Source organism: Podarcis melisellensis (genome assembly GCF_964234715.1).
Source record: "Podarcis melisellensis genome assembly, chromosome: 8".
In the NCBI taxonomy this organism is placed as follows: Eukaryota; Metazoa; Chordata; class Lepidosauria; order Squamata; family Lacertidae; genus Podarcis; species Podarcis melisellensis.
The window spans coordinates 43,135,460-43,153,231 of record NC_138540.1 but is presented as its reverse complement, the minus strand read 5'-3'; the positions used below and the strand labels follow the sequence as shown (position 1 = coordinate 43,153,231).

Sequence of the window (17,772 nt, the reverse complement as noted above, 5' to 3'; positions counted from 1 at the left end):
AGGCGCTTCACAAAACAAATTTCCCTATGGGGTTGCTTCGCAAGACGAAGAAATCTTGCAAGTCCCCGTGGGTTCCCCCCCCCTTTTCCTAAGCCGCTAAGCTGCTTAACAGCTGATCCGCTGATAAGCCGCTTAACAGCTGATCACTAGAAGCTGCTAGACCGCTGTAGCGCTAATCCGCTAAGCTGTCAATGGGCTTGCTTCGCAAGACGAAAAAACCGATAGACGAAGAGAATCGCGGAACGGATTCTTTTCGTCTTGCGAGGCACCACTGTATCTCTTTGGTTGCTTCCATAGTGGAGCCATTTTGCACTTCTTTGGCTGTTCTTTTCTGCACATATAGAGAAGTGGGATGACAGGAGAGGTTCCAGACAGTGCTTTATAAGCAATGTCTTTTCCTAGGGCCAACATCCATCTACATAATCGTGATCAAGTTCTGTTCAACAAAAAGTTTTTTTCCTGATGTTAATTGAAAGCTTCCTGTTTGTAGCTCTGGCCCGTTCTATTGCTTACTTGGTCAGCCAGTAAAAGGGGCAGCCACCTGCATGCCCTGGCTCACTTTAAAACATCATTTGCATGTGACATGCCAACTGCGTCATGATGGTAACTGGAAGCTGGTTGAGTGGTGGCATAAAAACATTTCTGTTTCCTAAAACAGGGCTGAGAAAATTCCTGTGAACATGTACGCCACTTACATTGAAGAATGCAAAGCTGTTAAAGAGAAGCTCTTGCAGGGTGAGAAAGATCTATTTGCCTAGTGGTAAGAATGAAGCAAAACAAATGCTGCTTCTTTGCTCACCTCCTCCCAGGTATTAAAACAAATATGAAGCGTTGGCATTTTCCCAGGGATAGTGCCTCTTTTGTGGTTGTGTAATGGGGAAATGCATTATGGAGGTGCTGGCATTTTCCTTGCTGCAAAGAGAAAGGGGGGATGCTGCTGCTAAACCACAAAAGTGATTCAGTGTGGAGCTTCCATGCCTGTTAATCTGCAATGTGGGCTGTGCAAGATGCTCCCTGTGTTTTCTGGTACAATTCTGACAAAAGATGAACTGGAGCTGATGCGTCCTGCTGTTGCCTCTAAAGAACTCTGGACCTTTCTACTTAATGTGAAAACTCAGGTGCTGTTCTCAGGCTTGGGCAGCTTGAGGTCCTGAGTGCCAGAAATCAAGGGTGAAGTGATGCTTTTTAGCAGCTTGCAGCAATCAAAAGGAATGATTTGTGTTCCAGATAAAGTGGGGACACTGGCCCCTAGTGGCTGTTCCATTAAATTCCTGGTCCTGTAGCAGAAGTGAATAAAACGATTTAGCCTGCTTTTGTCCTTTAATGCAGCTGGCTTGATATTGATGGAATTGCATTGCCTGTTAGCTCTAAAACGATCACTGTCTGTTATATGTAGCCTTGGGGCATCACGCCAGTGAAGCAGGATTAATGAACGGTGCTGCTAAATTAGCCTGGAGACTTCAATGTGCTGAGCTGGCTTAATACTGATATGTATGTGGAGATGAATTTGTTCAATTGCACAAATTCCAGTCCATTCTTTAGGTTGAGTGCCCTAAACCAGACCTAGAGAGGTGGTGCTGTGAGTCACTGTAGGTCAATAGTCTGCATACTGTCTAAGAACCTCGTTAAAAATGTGGGCTGTTACTCTTGCAAATGGTCTTTTGAGGTTGCTCCATCAAAATAGGGGGGCTTCAAGCTGACAGTGTTTATATTACAGGCTGAACTAAAATGCACTTTCCATTGGGAGGAGGGGGTAGCAAGACTATAACTCATTGGTGGAGAGCACACACTTTGCATACAGAGCACCCCAGGTTCAACTCCTAGGTATCTGTGGTTAAAATGGGACCTGTTTGCAAGTGCTGATGAAAGACCTTTCTCTGCTTGGGACCCTAGGGGTGTGTAAGGTTAAGGACTTTTCTATTGCGCCAGGCATTTTGAATGGAATTGTAATTGGAGCTGCTGCTTTCTTCTTCTTGTCCATAGTTTTTAAACATGAGTTTTTAATCTGCTTTTTCATTTTGCTGTTGCTTTTATATTGCATTTATATTTATTTAAACATTTTAAAACTCAACTTGCATAAAACTACAACCGGGTGGTAAACACCATCCAAAATTACAGTAATGATAAAAACATCACTAAAATACTGATTGGCAAAAACAAATTCACATGGCTTGTCCGAATAACACAATTTTTAGGAGATCTCTGTAAGTTGGCAGGAATGATTCCTGCCAAACCTCTAGTGCTAAGGAGTTCCACAAAGGCAGGGCTTGCTGCGCTAAAGGCTCGGTCCCTAACAGAGGCTGACCAAACCTCTGCGGTGTGGGGAACCCCAAGAAGCAGCCCATCAGAGGATCTCTGTGATTGAGGTGGAGCATAAGGAATCAGATTGTTCTTAAGGTACTTGGGGCCGCAAGTTCTTCAGGGCTTTGTGAATTAGCACAAGAACCATGAACCTGGTCCAGCAGCAAATTGGCAACCAGTATAGCTCTCTCAGCATAGGAGTTACCATCAGCCTGCTCCTGTAAGCAGTCTTGGCCATTTATATACAGTATCACAATTTGTATGTTGGGTAAATTGCCTGCACCATTTTGTACGCTGCCCTAGAATCTTCTGAAGGGCAGGTAAGAAACATTTTAAATACAATAGAAGAAAGAAGGTAAGAAACATTTTAAATACAATAGAAAATTCAAGGCTAACTTTACAAATAGCTTGATCCTGGCATAAGACAGCAGCAGCTTCTTGTGTTCAGCAGATGAATCAATGGAAGTTGAGGCAAGTGATCTCAGGGAGCCCTTGGAACTTCTAAAAGCCGAACTTGACACACTGAGGCTGCTTATTACAGACCAGAATAAGCATGATGGTAAGTGAAGGCAATCGGGCGGCAAACAGTGAGAGAATGGGGACGAAACAGCACAGAACATGCCTGCAAGCTGCTTTGGCAGATGACGTGAGCCTGTGTCGTAAGATGTTTGTGGGCCTCACGCATCATCAGCCAACTTCAGGGGTAAAAGACAACCCCAAGGGGGAGACTCTGCAGATCCCTGGGGTAGCTGGTTGGGCAAGTGGAGATGAACCAGGCATGACAGTCCAGAAGGTGCAACCTGGCCTACTCAGGGGGTGGCCAAAGGACAAATGGAACTGCTGAAGTGGAAACTGTCATGCAGCTCCAAGTGGCCCCAACGGGAAGAGGTGTTGCGAGGACTCCAGCAGGGTATTATGTCATCCCCTTCGACTTAACATGGCTTGTTTTGGTCAGTGGGCCAAAGCAAAGCCATTGGGAGAAGCAGGTTGGAGTTGCATCTTGGACCGGTGTGTGTGTGTGTGTGTGTGTGTGTGTGTGTGTGTGCGCACACACACACACACACACACACACAAACACACACACACATAGTTGTCTGATTCACTTTAATTTTCAGCACCTAGTATTTGGCAAATGTTGTGCTTTTTCTTGACTGAAAAAGACCCACCCACTTTTTTGGCTTGCTAGATGCAGGCCTGGCCTAATCTGCTTTAGATGGCTCGAGGTCTGTTTCTAGTACTCAAGTGCATCACTTAAACCTGGTTGCTCCCTTGTTAATGTTATTGCTTGTTAAAACTTCCCGCTTCCTTCAGATGGAATCAAACGCCACATATGCCGGTGGCACTGTGTGTTCTGGGTGGTAGAACAATTTGCGTATGAGGTTTTAAAATAAATTCCTAAAGAACTTCAGCAGCTGGATATACACTCGCCTCCTTTGTCGGCTGTTCTGTTATGTTGTTCTCTGTTGCAGAGGTGCCAGCTCAGATTGCTGTGGTCTCTGATAAACTGGTGGGCGTTCTGGGACGTATGAAAGACGAGGATGAGGCCGCATCCCTGACTCTTAGGATCAAGCTAAACCTTTCCATTCCTGAAGTTGAAAAGCAGGATCAAGGGGTGCGTACAGACGTGCTTTGCTCTAAGTTGCTTCACTGAAACATCCCTGAGACAGAATCATTTTACAGAGATAAAATGTTGGGAACCCATCCAACCAATGAGCCATATTTTCAGTATTTGTTGCGGTCCTGTCAGACAAAATATGAGAATTGTAGCTCTCAGTTCTTCATAATTGCGTAGTAGGAGCTTGTATCTCTGCTTGCTAGACACCAACACCAGATACAAAGTCCCTGGGGTAGAAATCAACAACCAGCCTCTCTCTTTCAGGCTATTGATCTTCTTCTGACATCGTTCTGCCAGAGTGTAATGGCTGCCTCCTCCTTCCTCCCTCCAGACAGGTAAAAATAACATTTGCTAGGTACTTAAAGTTTCTGGAACGTAGTTAAACACAGAAATAATTTTTCATTCTGGCAGCAATATGATGGCATGGTTTGTATTCCTTACAGGCAAGGGGCCTGGCCATCCCTCTTTGTGAAAATGGTTTGTGGGCACCGCCGACTCTTGCCATCCTTGTTGGGCAGGCTCTGCCAGCTTATCTATCATCAGGTGGGTTTCCCAATGCGATGAGCTGATGTCTTAATGCATGCACCCCTCTGAAGAACCGGAATTTAACTGGCTCCTTCTGTTGCCATCACAGAGTGTCGTTCTGCTTGAGGTCCTGAGATAGGCCTCTTTGAGTTCTGGGCTTTACTGCAGGGATAACCTGTGACCTGTCAGATGCTGCTAAATTCCAGCTCCCATCAGCCACAACCAGAATGGTCCAATGGTCAGGGATTGTAGGAACTGTAGTCCAACAACTGATGGCCTGCAAGTTAGCCACTCCTGGTTTACTGATACTGGTATCCATGGCTACAAAATGTATTTTCATGTGCTTTGATTGGGGTATGTTTTGTCTGTTTGCAGGGCCCTTCTCTAAGTGATGCTCATATCATTGGCCTGGCTGTCTTTGCAATCCACTTAAATGAAGCCAAGTCCTTAATTCCTGAGGTGGACATCTGCTCTTGGCTTCCTCACTCTGCATCCAAAAGATGTCTTTCAATTACTGAGCTCTGGGATTATTTATTGGTGTGCCGGACAGGAGAGTCCATTGTCTTCTGCATGAGGTAAACTTCTTTCTCTGTTTCATCTGTTGTGAGAGTAAAATAGGTGGTGGGTATATTTCTCTTGGAGGATGGGATAAAAATACAATAGATAGTATTTGAAAGGGGACCGGTGAATGACCAAACAAAATAATACTTTTTATCTCTCTCTCTCTGTAGGTTTTGTACAGCTGCTCTCTCTTACTACTTCTGCAAATTTCCTTCCCTTTCCAGTGCTTGTCTGTGCTCCTTACTTCATCCTGGTTTTGTAAAAAAGGTAACTTTATAAAATATATATTTAAAGCAAACAACAGTTATCCTGCACTCAGAAGTCAAAATCCGAACACGAATGCATCTTTCCACTGCAGTTATTCCTGCTCAGTTACTCTATAGTGTGCTAACCTGCATGTTTGTCCAGGATTCTCTCTAGATTGATTGCTCAGCATTCTGTGAGCGCAGCGTTTTCCAGCCTGCTTTTCTCAAAACTTGTGATTCCAGATTTTATTATTGTTATGCTCCAAAAAATTTTATTTTTGGGGGGGGGAATACATCAATGCTGTTTAATAATTTGGGGTCATATTTGTGATGAAATCAATAATGTCAGCAAATATGAAAACCCTGTTATTCTATAAAGTCAACTTGTGGATTTGTATATGGAATATAGAAAGCTGCTTATACAGAGTCAGACCAGTAGTCCATCTAGCTCAGTGCTATTTATATTGACAGGTGTTGTTTTTCTGTTTTGTAGCTTCAATATGTTGTTCCACGGCTCAGCTTAGAGGCTCGAGGAAGAGGCTATGATGGAGACCCAGCTGAGATTCCTTGGAAAACTTTATCTCACCCCGCTATCTGTTACCAGAAAGCTGCCCTCTGCTTGTGGAAGCAAACCCAGTTCAAAGAGCTCTTGCAGGAGAAAGAGTTCCAGGTAAATTCAGTGACTGTGCCAGGTTCTCTCCTTGCCCTGTTGGCACCCTTCACTGTTGGGGTGCCAGTTAAGCAGGCATAAGAGCTTGGCTCAGTTTAGCCATAGCTGAGCAGCCCTCTGAAAGTTTGAGTGAAGTGTAGAAGAGCTCTTAATCCATTACACATGAAGGCCTTGTGGTAGTGGTAGGATAGGTTATTGTTGCTGCTGTTAAGCAATGGAGAGTCAGAAATCCTTGCCAGTCTACTTCAAATCATTGAGAGCTCTGCTGGTAAATCCTGATTTTGCCCTGATTTAAGAAATTCAATGCTATTAGCACTTCAGTTTATGCCTGAGGGCCAGAGCAAATGACCTAATGCTTAGCACGGAGGAACAGGCTAAGGTGTCTGGGGGGCTCCTGTTGATGTTTTGTGTACAGAAATTTATCTGTCTTGTAGCTGACCCTCCAAGAGTGGCTGCTGATGGAGCTAGGGGTCCAGCCTGATGAAGACGTTCTTTCTCCTTGTGAGAGGTGAGTGCTGCAGGCTGGCTTTAACTTTAGTTCAAGGTTCAGCCTTCACTGACCTGATGCTCATCAGACATTTTGGACTACAACTCCCAGCAGCCTCATATGGCTGTGTTGACGGGAATTGTAGTCCAAAACATCTGGAGGGCACCAGGATGGTGAAGGCTGATTTTCATTCATGTGAAGAAGCACTTTTGGTCACCTGCAAATGAGCCCAGAAAGTGAAAATTAAGCACTGAGGCTGGTTTTTCACAAGTTGGAATATTAGGCGAGGGAGGCAGTGGTTTTAGAAGGGTTTTTTTTTTTAAAAAAAAAGAATCATAGTGCAGGTGCTTATGATGTGAAAAACAGTGATTTGTATGTGAAAAATCACCCTTTCTCAAGCACCTTTTGTTGCTTATTCTTGATCTACTGTGTGATGTGTGTAGCTACGTTTTCTGAAAAGCATTATATAAATATTTTAATAAATAAATAAAATAGCCCCTTAATCCTTCCAAAGGCAGAGCACAAGATCCTGACACCCTCATTCCTAAAGCTAAAGTCCAGAGAAGGATAATTAACTAAAATAATTCATGGTTTAGTCTCTGAAATGGTTTTGCAAAACTCTCACCCTCTGTCTGTCCCTTTGAGTCTGAGCTTAAAAGCCTTCACTTCTGTGTCCAGCCTTGCGCACCGATGATAACCGTAAGAAGATTTGGCTCAAGGTCTTTCACCCCCACCTTCTCTCTTTTGCCTTTTGATTTGCTGGCAGAAGATCTGAGCTTTTTCTGCCTGTCTCTCCTACATGCAGGCAGGAATTCCATTACTGGGCTTTGTATCAGCACTTTCTTCCTGTGCCTGCTGCTGCTGGAGGCTGTGATGGAGACCTGAGAGAGATGTGTGCTGTTATTATTGGCACCATCCTGGATTTCTGCCAGAGGTAAGAACGTCAGAAGAGCCTCACTGGATCAAGCCAAGGCCCATCTAGTCCACTGTCCTTTTCCTGCCAGCCAGGTCCTCCTTCTGGGAAGCCTACTACCAGAACCTGAGCACAACGGCTGGTTCCCTTTGATTAAAGGTGCTGGTTAAATTGCTACTACAGATGAACAAAGCACCAATTGTTTTTCCCACCCAAATTCTGCCTTTTCCCTCTGCCTGTGATCAGCTGGGTGAAAGGGTGTGTTACTCCTACAACCTACGCAATGCTGATAAACATCTGCCTTAATTGAGATTGTTCCTTCCCCCTGCCCAGGAATGCACTCTATTAAAATAGTTCTGGTTTATCGATAGTGTGTTTCCATGGCATGTTAAAGCAGGTAAAGATGCAAAATTAGCAGCTTCAGGACTTGCATGTGTCCCTCTCCCAGTTTCTCTGGCAAATGCTTCTCTGTGTGTTCAGATATTTCTGGGCCCTGCAGTAGCTCCTCCTCTATTGCTTTTGGTTCCAGGTCTGAGCAGGACAAGCCCAACCACCCAAATGATTCGAAATGCTCCATATCCCCTGGGAGAGGAAGCCCCGATATCCACTGCCGGTTGCAGGTGATGCAAATGTGCATGTTATGTGTTTTCTGTTTGTACTTGTCTTCTTTTCCTTAAAGATTTTGCTGCTTGCTGGGGTTGGTCTTCTGATGCTAGGAATGATATGACAAGTGCAAAGGTGCTTTCTAACCCATAAAGCAACGTTCAGTTAAATTGCTGGAGAGTCAGCCAGTCTTGTGGCTGGCCGTCTTGTGCATTGGCTTCTAGTGATGGCTAACGATGACCCAGTCTCAGGTACCATGCTGATAATAGAACATACACATGCATATTCTCCTGTGCAGCATTGTTGCTAAATACTGCAGCTTGGGCTGAAATGCCTGTGGCCACCACAGGCCACTGCATTCTGCACTTAGTATAATGGTCTTTAAGGGCAGATGGGAATTGTAGTCCTAAACATATGGAAGGCACTAAGTTGAAGATTGCTCTAGACTGAGCTTATGGTAGCTTTATGATAGTGGCCTGCCTAACATTGACCAACTCTGCAAGGCTGTTTTAAGGATTAGGGACATATGTGAAAAGCTTTGAGGGAAAATGAATACAGTATATAATAAGTAAAAGGTAAAGGTACCCCTGCCCGTACGGGCCAGTCTTGACAGACTCTGGGGTTGTGCGCCCATCTCACTTAAGAGGCCAGGGGCCAGCGCTGTCCGGAGACACTTCCGGGTCACGTGGCCAGCGTGACAAAGCTGCATCTGGTGAGCCAGAGCCGCACACGGAAACGCCGTTTACCTTCCCGCTGGTAAGCGGTCCCTATTTATCTACTTGCACCCGGAGGTGCTTTCGAACTGCTAGGTTGGCAGGCGCTGGGACCGAGCAGCGGGAGCGCACCCCGCCGCAGGGATTCGAACCGCCGACCTTTCGATCGGCAAGTCCTAGGCGCTGAGGCTTTAACCCACAGCGCCACCTGCGTCCCATATAATAAGTACTGGGCATTTATTACTATGGAATACCACTATTTTGATCTTTGATCCACTGCTGTGAAGATATTCATGTTTTCAGATATTATTTTGTTTAATTTTTGTTTTATTATTTTCAAATTTATACACTTCAATAATTTTACAATCATTTCAACATTTCGAAACTCAACTTTCTTCCTCCTCTTTCCTTAAATTTATTTTTTATATTTTCTGCATATTCCAAATTAACTTAACTTACTGGTTTATTCACCTACTTTAAATATATACTCTTATAAAACTGTATGTTACTGCAATATGTTTTTTGACATTCTGAACAGTTTGAAATGTTTTTAGGTGGTTTAGAATTTTTAAAAAATATGTTTGTGGTGTTGTTTTGAATTGTTTTAAGTGTTTGATGTTTTCTGCCCAGGGCTCCTTTGGGTAGAAGAGTGGGATGGAAATTTAATAAATAAGTAAACAAACAGGAGTTGAAATGCTGTTCCCCTGCCCTCTACTAACCGGCTGCTGTCTCAATTTCAGGAGATGCTGTTGGAGCTGGAGCTGGAGCGCAAGAAAGCCCCACCTGATTCCTGCCCCAGAAGGGAGGAGCACTTTCTATTCAGAGTTTTTCAGGAGCGGCAAAAAGCTCTGGGCAATGGGCCCTCTGTGGGTGAAAGGCTACTTCGGCAGCAGGAGCTGCTGCTTCAAACCAGGTAAATGCACCATGGCTGCCAATGAGTCGAAGTGGCTTTGGGGATAATTAAAAACACAGCTGCATAGACGCCAATGGAAGGCAAGATTTTTCCCTTCCTGCTTCCTCCTGGGTTATGGGACATAGGAAGCTGTAGATACCCAAGACAGGGCATTCCTAGTGGTGGCACCCCAGCTGTGAAAGTCCCTCTGAAGGAAGACTTGCATTCAGGAATAATAATAATAATAATAATAATAATAATAATAATAATAATAATAAAAATTATTTATATCCCGCCCTCCCCAGCCGAAGCTGGGCTCAGGGCGGCTAACAACAATCAAAATAGTTCAACATTCTAAAAACATTCATTATAAAATTAATTAAAATCAAATTAATGGCAACCATCAAGCAAAATTCTGTGCAGATTGCCAGAGGAGGGGGTCAGGCTGCACCCTGACCAAAGGCCTGGTGGAAGCACGGAAAGACACTGTTTCCAGGCCTCTGGCTATCAGATTTTTCATACTGCTGGTTTTAACTGTTGCCTCAATGTTACAGTGGTGTTTTTAAATGGGTTTTCATCTAATTTTTTATGTTTTGAGACCCTCTAGGCTCCCTTTGGGAAGGAACGTTGGCCCAACATTCAAAATAATAAAGATACAGAGTCAGGCCATTGCTCCATCTGTCTTGGCATTGTCAAAACTGACTGGCAGTAGCTCTCTGGGGGTTTTGGAGTGGGGGGGTGGCGTTTCCAGGCCTCCCTAGTGATGCCAGCAGGGATTGAATCTCGGGCATTTTGCATGCATAGTTGGTGCTCTATCACAGAGCTACAGCCTTCTCTGCTCTCGTGAGGGGCAGAGGGAGGGCTAGGAATAGCCTGATATTGGTCCCAGTTTTGCTAATACTTCCATTCATTGCTTTCATTGGCAATCTGAAATCCTGTCCACAGCAAATCAGACACTATTCTTAAAGCCAGAATGAATATGGTTTTTATCCTGAAACAAACTGCTTCTTGTACAGGATTCTTTTAGGTCTCCCTCCATCGATTCTCATATCAACACAGAAGAGAGGAAATAAAATTGCTCTGGATTGCGAAGACTTCTTCTGTTTTGCAAACACAGAACTGGTGTGTATCCTGTCCCAAAGAACTGCAGTGCTCTTGATAACTGTTCCTGGCTGTGTGTTTTGCTCTCTGGGTGTGCTGTTGCTGAATCTTCCTTCTGGGGCTTAAAGCAGCCTCAGTGAGAGAGCAGTCTGCTTCAGCCGTCCTCAGCCTGATACTCGCCAGATGTTTTTTTGACTACACAGCACAGTTTCATGATGATAGGAACTGCGGCCCAAAACTTCGGATGGAACCACATTAGAGAAGGCTGGTCTACCGCTTTTTAAAGAATGTGGCCCTTATGCTCGCTTTCTGTTTTGGGGAAGATCGCTTCCCTTGGAAAGCGACCTGATCCCCTCTCTCTGTGATATCACTCAGATCTCCTGCCTGCTAACTTGAGAGGAGGAACAAACCCCAAACAACCTGTGCTGCCAGCAGCCAGAATTAAACCATCACAATCTTGGGTGTGGGCACCATTGAGTCAGGGCGCACCTACATTTATGTGCTGATTTTGGAGTTATTATCCAGATTTCCTGGGATGCTTTCCTCACTTTCTGAAATTCCTTATTCACGTTTTTACAGAGGAATATCTGCTCCAGAGGCTGTGTGCTCTCCTACGACATCACGTCTCATTTCTTCAGGGTAATGTAACTGCAAACTCACCTCTTGTCTTCTGAATTTCCCCCAACAATATGGGGTTGCAGGGAAGCAATTTAGTCCCCTGGCAATCCTATGTAGTCTCTCTGTGTGAGTGCTGTGTGATCCATTTAAAATGGCTCATGAGGGATGAATGTGGGCTTGGAGTACATTTTTTTAAATCCTCCCAAGTGGTGTTCTCCACTGCTCGCACTCATGCCAGTGGGACAGCTGAGGGACATGGCCTTTGTGCTGCCTACCACAGGCTGATTCCCCCCAGTGGTTTTTGACAGCAGCCCTCTGTATCACGCTGATGAGAGCTGTAGTCCAAAGCAGGTTAGCTAAGGCTGCCTTAGTGAAGCGCCTTTGCTACCTTAAAGGTAAAGGTAAAGGGACCCCTGATCATTAGATCCAGTCGTGACTGACTTTGGGGTTGCGGCACTCATCTTGCTTTATTGGCCGAGGAAGCCGGCGTACAGCTTCCAGGTCATGTGGCCAGCATGACCAAGCCACTTCTGGCAAAGCAGAGCAGCACACGGAAACGTCATTTACCTTCCCACCGGAGCGGTACCTATTTATCTACTTGCACTTTGACGTGCTTTTGAACTGCTAGGTTGGCAAGAGCAGGGACCGAGCAATGGGAGCTCACCCCGTCGCTTGGATCGAACCGCCGACCTTCTGATCGGCAAGTCCTAGGCTCTGTGGTTTAACCCACAGCGCCACCTGCGTCCCTTTCCTACCTTAGTGCTCTAAAATCTACCTTAGTGACTGTCCTTGCTGTCCTTCAGGGCTTGTTGAGCGCCAGCTTGGAGTGTCACAAACCTACGCAGGAGGTGACTGCCGTTCTCACCTTGTGTCAAACCACGTGCCCTATAATCCTGTGTTCTGCAGCGGTAAGAGGCCCGTGCTGTTGATTTACTTTTCTGTATGTCTCCTTGCAGTTCCAAAAGCTCTTGGCTCAGCTGGTAGAGCACAAGACTCTTAATCTCAGGGTCATGTGTTCGAGTCTCACGTTGGGCAAAAGATTCCTGCATTGCAGCGGGACCAGATGACCCTCATGGTCCCTTCCAACTCTACATACAATTCTATGATAATATGATGCAAGTTCTCTTAAGCAGGAGCTTGATCAGCCAGGGTGGTTCTGGAGATCATAGAGGTACACTTTTTGGGGGAGGGTGGGGTATTTCTAACACCATAATAGCCCATCCTGAGCAAATACTATGCCGAACTACTCAAAATAAATTCTTGGTTGAAAATAGCCATATTAAAACAGGTATGTTTGGTTTCTTAAAGCACCAGTCCTAATTCTGCCTGCAGATATTTAGGTCACACAAGAGCCTTCTGTATTAATAACAATAAAGTTTTTCTGTTATGCCTCATGAATATTCCTCTTGATGATCCTAATGACTTCATATGCATCCTTAGAAAAGTAGCTAGTTGGGGCCCAGAGTACAGGGCGGGGTGGGGTGGGGGGGACACTTGATTCTACAACACTGCTCAAATAAAGTTGGTGAGGAAACCCTATGTAAGAGTGGCATGTAAATACATGGCATTGATGCAATTTTAAGAAGTGGCTGATTTGAGCTCTCTGTCTTGACTCCATGAAGTGCTGGTGGCAGAGGTTGGAGCCCGTGCTTTTCTCGGAGTGGAACAGACTCTTTGGCGCTCCAGTCGCACAGGGATTGCAGAGCCTCAAGGAGTTGCAGACCTCTGTCAGCAGGTAACTCCAAGGAAGCAGCTCACACCTGAGAAGCTGTTGAGCTTCTGTGTTCCCTTCATGTCTCCCACTCCAGCCATGAGAAGAGATGGGGAGGGGTTGCATTCCTATTACCTTTTTAGCTCTCACCTTGAAAAACTTGTTTTTCGACTTCTAGGTGTCTCTACATATTCTCTTCTCAGCCATGTCACACACCTGATTAAGGAGGGCTGTCATCTTTGAAAAGGACCCTGCTGGCCTTTTAACTGACAACTGTTTTGTCTTTACCACTTAGGTTCCTCTCACTGGAAGCAGCTTCCCTGGTCTCTGACATTCCATGGATCTCTGCTGCCTTTCTACATTTCACTGTTCAACGGCAAATGCTGCATGAAAAGATGGCTGAAGGGCTGAAAAGGCTGGGGTCTGAAGCAGAGCAAGTAAGAGATTACATTTTGCATTTCGCTTTACCATGATGTGTCCATGATGGCACAGAGGGCGACACTGGCTTCTGCAGACTAGACCAGTGGGTCGACATCAGGCTTGAGAAACTCACTTTGTGTGATGCATGCATTTATTTATTTCTTTTACCTGACAGCTCTTGGTGAACCTCTTCTTCTTTTCAGTCGTGGATTTCATCTCAGCGAGAGTAACCCCACAGGTAAGTAGATTTCTCAAACTGCCTGGTAGACCCAGGGCCTTCATTTGTCGCTGTTCAACTGTCACATAAACTTGCAAAGGTGGAGAGGAGGCGGATAGCTCAGTTGGTTAGAGCATGGTGCTGACAGTGCCAAGGTTGCAGGTTCGATCCCCACAAGGGGCAGCTGCCTATTCCTGTATTGCAGGGGGTTGGACTAGATGATCCTCAGGGTCCCTTCCAACTGATTCTACGAGACATAAAATTCCTGTACTTTTAAGTATGCGATGATTGTTACGATCTTTGCCTGTCTGCTGCTTATCCTGAAAGGAAGCCTGAGAAGTAGGAAGCTCCTATAAACCTGTTCTTTATAGATGGGTAAACTCATGGAGAAAGGTAGTGGGGTTTGCTCAAAGTGACCCAGTGGCTGTTCCCAGTGGCTCTGGTAATGCCTCCAGGGTGTACAAAAGAGGGGAGGTACGTATGTGCTTTTCCCCTGTAACTTGCAGGAGGGCGTGGATGCTCACAAAGCCTTAGATTGGAGCTCAAAGCTGCTTCAGGGCTTGGAGGAACGAGGTGCATCCTGGCTGGCCGTCTTCAGTTCAGCAGTGAAAGGTATGAACGCTCCTTTATAAGCTACAGCCATCTGAGGGTTGTAGCCAGCTAAATACTGCTCAGGCTAGACTATTAACAGACAGACTTTCAATGGATCTAGTGGAAATGAGTTGGATACAACCCCCAAGAAAACAACTGTGAGAAACGTTTGATTGAAAGCTGGCACCCAGCTAAGATTTGTCTCTTTTGGCATTGCAGACCACAACCCTTACCAAATCCTGCATGGTACTATATCACATCAACACTTGAGGCTGTTGCCGGTTGCCTTCTATAGGTAAATTTCACAAATGTATTCTGCGTGTAATGAATATACTTGCTGAGAAAATCAAGGGTACCAGAAACTTGTCAGGGCCACTTTATGCACCTGCTTAACTGATACATCCAACCACCCAGTAACCCCAAGTTAAGAAAGAAGCACCATTAATAGCCTGTATTTTGTCGAATTTCTGCATCCTTCCTCCCGCCTTCATTTAATTTTTTCATTTTGATGTTTTAGTGGTCTTCACCAGCCTTGTGCCTCCCAGCTCTTCTGCCTATAGCTCTCAACCATCCCAGCCAACACGGGCTGTTGGGAGTTGTATATGGTAGTAGCCACTTGGGAGTTTTGCTCTATGAAGATAAAGTGGGATGCAAAAACAAGCTAGAGGCTTCCCCTGCTGCTTTTTCGCAGGACATCATCACAGCCTCCTTTTTTGCTTTGCTGTCCTGACTGGGCAGGGGGCAGTGTCTGTTGCCGAATTCAGAAGACAAGAACTGCCATTGTGGGCCTAGTGAACCGTCTCCTTTCAACACCCCGCTACCTACCACAAATGGGCAGAAATGCCATGAAAGTTACAAGCAGGTCACAAAGGCACACCTCAAACAGTATCTGGAGAGTGGTCTTTTGGGCTATCAAGGCCAAAATCTATCAAATTTGGCTTTCAGTTTGGCCTCTAGTCCTTCTTAAAAGGCATTTGTGCTAGTTATACAAACCAGCCCAGATCCATCAGAGGCCCTTCTCTGTGTGTCCCACCTGAGAGGGGTGTGAAGTTGGTCACACAAGACTGGACCTTTTTCGGTGGTGGCCTCTTATCAGTGGAGTGCTCTCCCCAGGGAGACACACCTTGGGCCATTCTTGTCAGTCTTTAGGTGTCAGGCTAAGACCTTTTTGTTCACTCAGGGTTTTGTATCGTTGCCTTTTTGTGGTGCATTTTAACCTGTCAAGTCACGTAGAGACTTTTCATTGTGTTGAAGTGACTTGATACATGTAGGTAAGTCATCATCACCATAAAACCCTTCTAAACTTGTCTTGAATTTTCAAGTCAAAAGACACGGCTGAGTGGCTCTGCTGCAAGTCTGCCTGCAGACGTACATCTATGCAAAGCAAGGAGGGAGCCTGACCTGGTCGCACTTGTTGCCTGCTTGGTCTACTAACTTGTTCTTTCTTCTGTAGCCTCGTCATCACCTTTGAACCAGGACACCTTATTAAGGAGCAAACATTCCTATATGTTGCCATTGACATGTACACACAGTTGCTGCAGCTCTTTATGGATGGGACAACAGCAGTGGGACCAAGCCTGCATTCCATTGAGCCTGTGAGCATCTCATCCCCTTCCCTTTCATTTGTTTAAATTAGCCCCTCTGCTTCCTTCCAAAGTACGGAACCATCCTGTTCCCTTTTTGGCTAGCCACAGCCTTTATTTGAATATTGTGTTGACTCTATGAGTCATTATTTGGGCAGCACCCACCTCGTACTTGGGAGCACCTGGAACAGATTAGGGCTCAGTGATGAAAGGGGGATGTGTGTGAGAGAGAGTCTGCAGCTGTTCTGATAAACAGCCATGTCAGTCAGCTTTGCATTTCTGTCTTTGCTGGCTTCTGGCAGTATATATAGTTTTACCTCCAAGCAAAGTCACTAAAGGAAAACCAGTGTGGTGTAGCGGTTAGTGTGTCGGACTGGAACCTGGAAAAACCAGGATTCAAATCCCCAATCAGCCGTGAAGCACACTGGGTGACCATGGGCCAGTCATTGCCTCTAAGCCCAACCTACTTCACAAGGTTATGGTGGGGATTAAATGAGTTGAGGAACCACTGATACCACCTTGCACCCCTTGGAGAAAAAAGGTGGGATATAAATGCAATAAATAAAATAAATAAAAGTCTGAGTAAGATCAGTCTACAGAAGTATTATTCACTGTTTCCATTCTGAAAATGTGTTCAAAGCAGAAGATTTAGCTTAGATACCAAGAAGATGTTTCTAACAGCTGATGGATTTCAGTACCAGCGAAAACTGCCCATGGGCGAGAATCCATTTGAGAAAAGCTACACCAACCAGGGGTTAGAACAGGGATGGGGAACATCTCTCAACCGTTTTGAGCTCAACCCTGTTGTTGGGAAAGCAGAATACAAATATTTAATCTAGATCTGTGGTCCTCAAGATGTGGTTGAATTCCAGCTCCCATCATCCCATGCCATGCTAGCTGGGACTGACTTCCTTGCCCTTGGATGAGATGAATCACCAGCTGCATCCCTTCTGGTTCCTGCAACTCTTAAGCTGTGGCTTAGTTGCAACATTATTTAACGGTGCCTGTCTTTCCCAGGAGGAGTCACTGGCGCTGATAAGAAGAGCACGGCAGTTCCTGCTACGTGCAGTCCCCCAGTGTCCTCAAGGGAGCTTTTCCAGCCTTCAGCAGGTGGGTGAAAGGTCTTTCTGCTACCTCAAAACTTGGGAAATCCAGGGCTGCTGACAACACTGTGGATTGTCCTGTTGATCCATCCAGCAATCAGTTCAACAAAGCCAATGGCGACTGGCTCAGTCTTTCAGCTCTCTACTTCACACTTCCTTTGCAAAGCTCTTCCTATTTTATTTTATTTGGATATGGCTTTGTACAGAGGTCAAATCCAGCATTTATTCTAGGAGAAGGGGACAGAAACTCAACTTTGCCATTTTAGAGGGGGCGAGCAAAAATGAATAGTAGGACTTTTGAGGAAGAAAAAGTTGAAATGTGCCCAATTTTGGTCTGGCTGCACCCGAAGACTGGCCCTTGCTCTGTATCTCCTAAAGGCCTACTTAAAGTGGAGGTGTTTTCCAGCCTGTCTGTGGGTTCCATTCACTGGAAATGCTGGGATTGAACCCATGCCTTAATGCTTTGCATGTCTGGCTCTATATCTGAAGCACAAGCCCCTGAGTAGGATCCTCTGAGGCTCTCGAGCAGTTATTTCCCATTCTCCAGTCGTTTGGTTGCTTCCAAACTCGTGTTACTGGCAAAAGAAGGGCAAGGAAGACCGTGCCTTTTAAAACTTAACAGTCGTAGTGGGTAGGAACCCTAGCTCAGTGGTAGAGCACATGCTTTGCATCCTTGGCCACTCCCAAGAATAGAGCTGAGAAAAGCCCTTTTCTGCCCAAGAACTGCCAGCCAGTCTGACCTGGTATCCGGCAGCTTCCTCTGCTCCTAGCCTTGCCACCTGTGCGCTCCAAGCAGGAAGCAGCTGTGCCTTGACTCTTTGCACACCTTTGGCTCCTGCTGTCCACAGGTATGGTAGATTACCAAACACTATGACCTGTGCACTCCTAGAAATGACATGGCCA

General features: G+C 45.5%; 1 protein-coding gene across 4 annotated transcripts in view; it reads left to right on the top strand.

The window, feature by feature from the left end:
• FANCA (FA complementation group A) overlaps positions 1-17,772 on the top strand; it is a 38,725-nt gene that overhangs the window by 20,503 nt on the left and 450 nt on the right. For 2 of the 4 annotated variants that reach the window (XM_081920157.1, XM_081920155.1), the window contains exons 21-42: positions 659-735; positions 2,750-2,860; positions 3,771-3,913; positions 4,181-4,251; positions 4,360-4,459; positions 4,817-5,016; positions 5,173-5,269; positions 5,741-5,917; positions 6,352-6,425; positions 7,210-7,338; positions 7,847-7,937; positions 9,374-9,546; positions 10,542-10,647; positions 11,206-11,265; positions 12,048-12,152; positions 12,867-12,979; positions 13,251-13,392; positions 13,551-13,613; positions 14,099-14,204; positions 14,403-14,478; positions 15,637-15,778; positions 16,784-16,876. In XM_081920157.1, the coding sequence (XP_081776283.1) occupies positions 659-735; positions 2,750-2,860; positions 3,771-3,913; positions 4,181-4,251; positions 4,360-4,459; positions 4,817-5,016; positions 5,173-5,269; positions 5,741-5,917; positions 6,352-6,425; positions 7,210-7,338; positions 7,847-7,937; positions 9,374-9,546; positions 10,542-10,647; positions 11,206-11,265; positions 12,048-12,152; positions 12,867-12,979; positions 13,251-13,392; positions 13,551-13,613; positions 14,099-14,204; positions 14,403-14,478; positions 15,637-15,778; positions 16,784-16,876 (2,449 nt within the window). Of the gene's footprint in view, positions 1-658; positions 736-2,749; positions 2,861-3,770; positions 3,914-4,180; positions 4,252-4,359; positions 4,460-4,816; positions 5,017-5,172; positions 5,270-5,740; positions 5,918-6,351; positions 6,426-7,209; positions 7,339-7,846; positions 7,938-9,373; positions 9,547-10,541; positions 10,648-11,205; positions 11,266-12,047; positions 12,153-12,866; positions 12,980-13,250; positions 13,393-13,550; positions 13,614-14,098; positions 14,205-14,402; positions 14,479-15,636; positions 15,779-16,783; positions 16,877-17,772 lie in introns of those variants that run through there. The other 2 variants (XM_081920156.1, XM_081920158.1) reach the window with 2 other exon arrangements.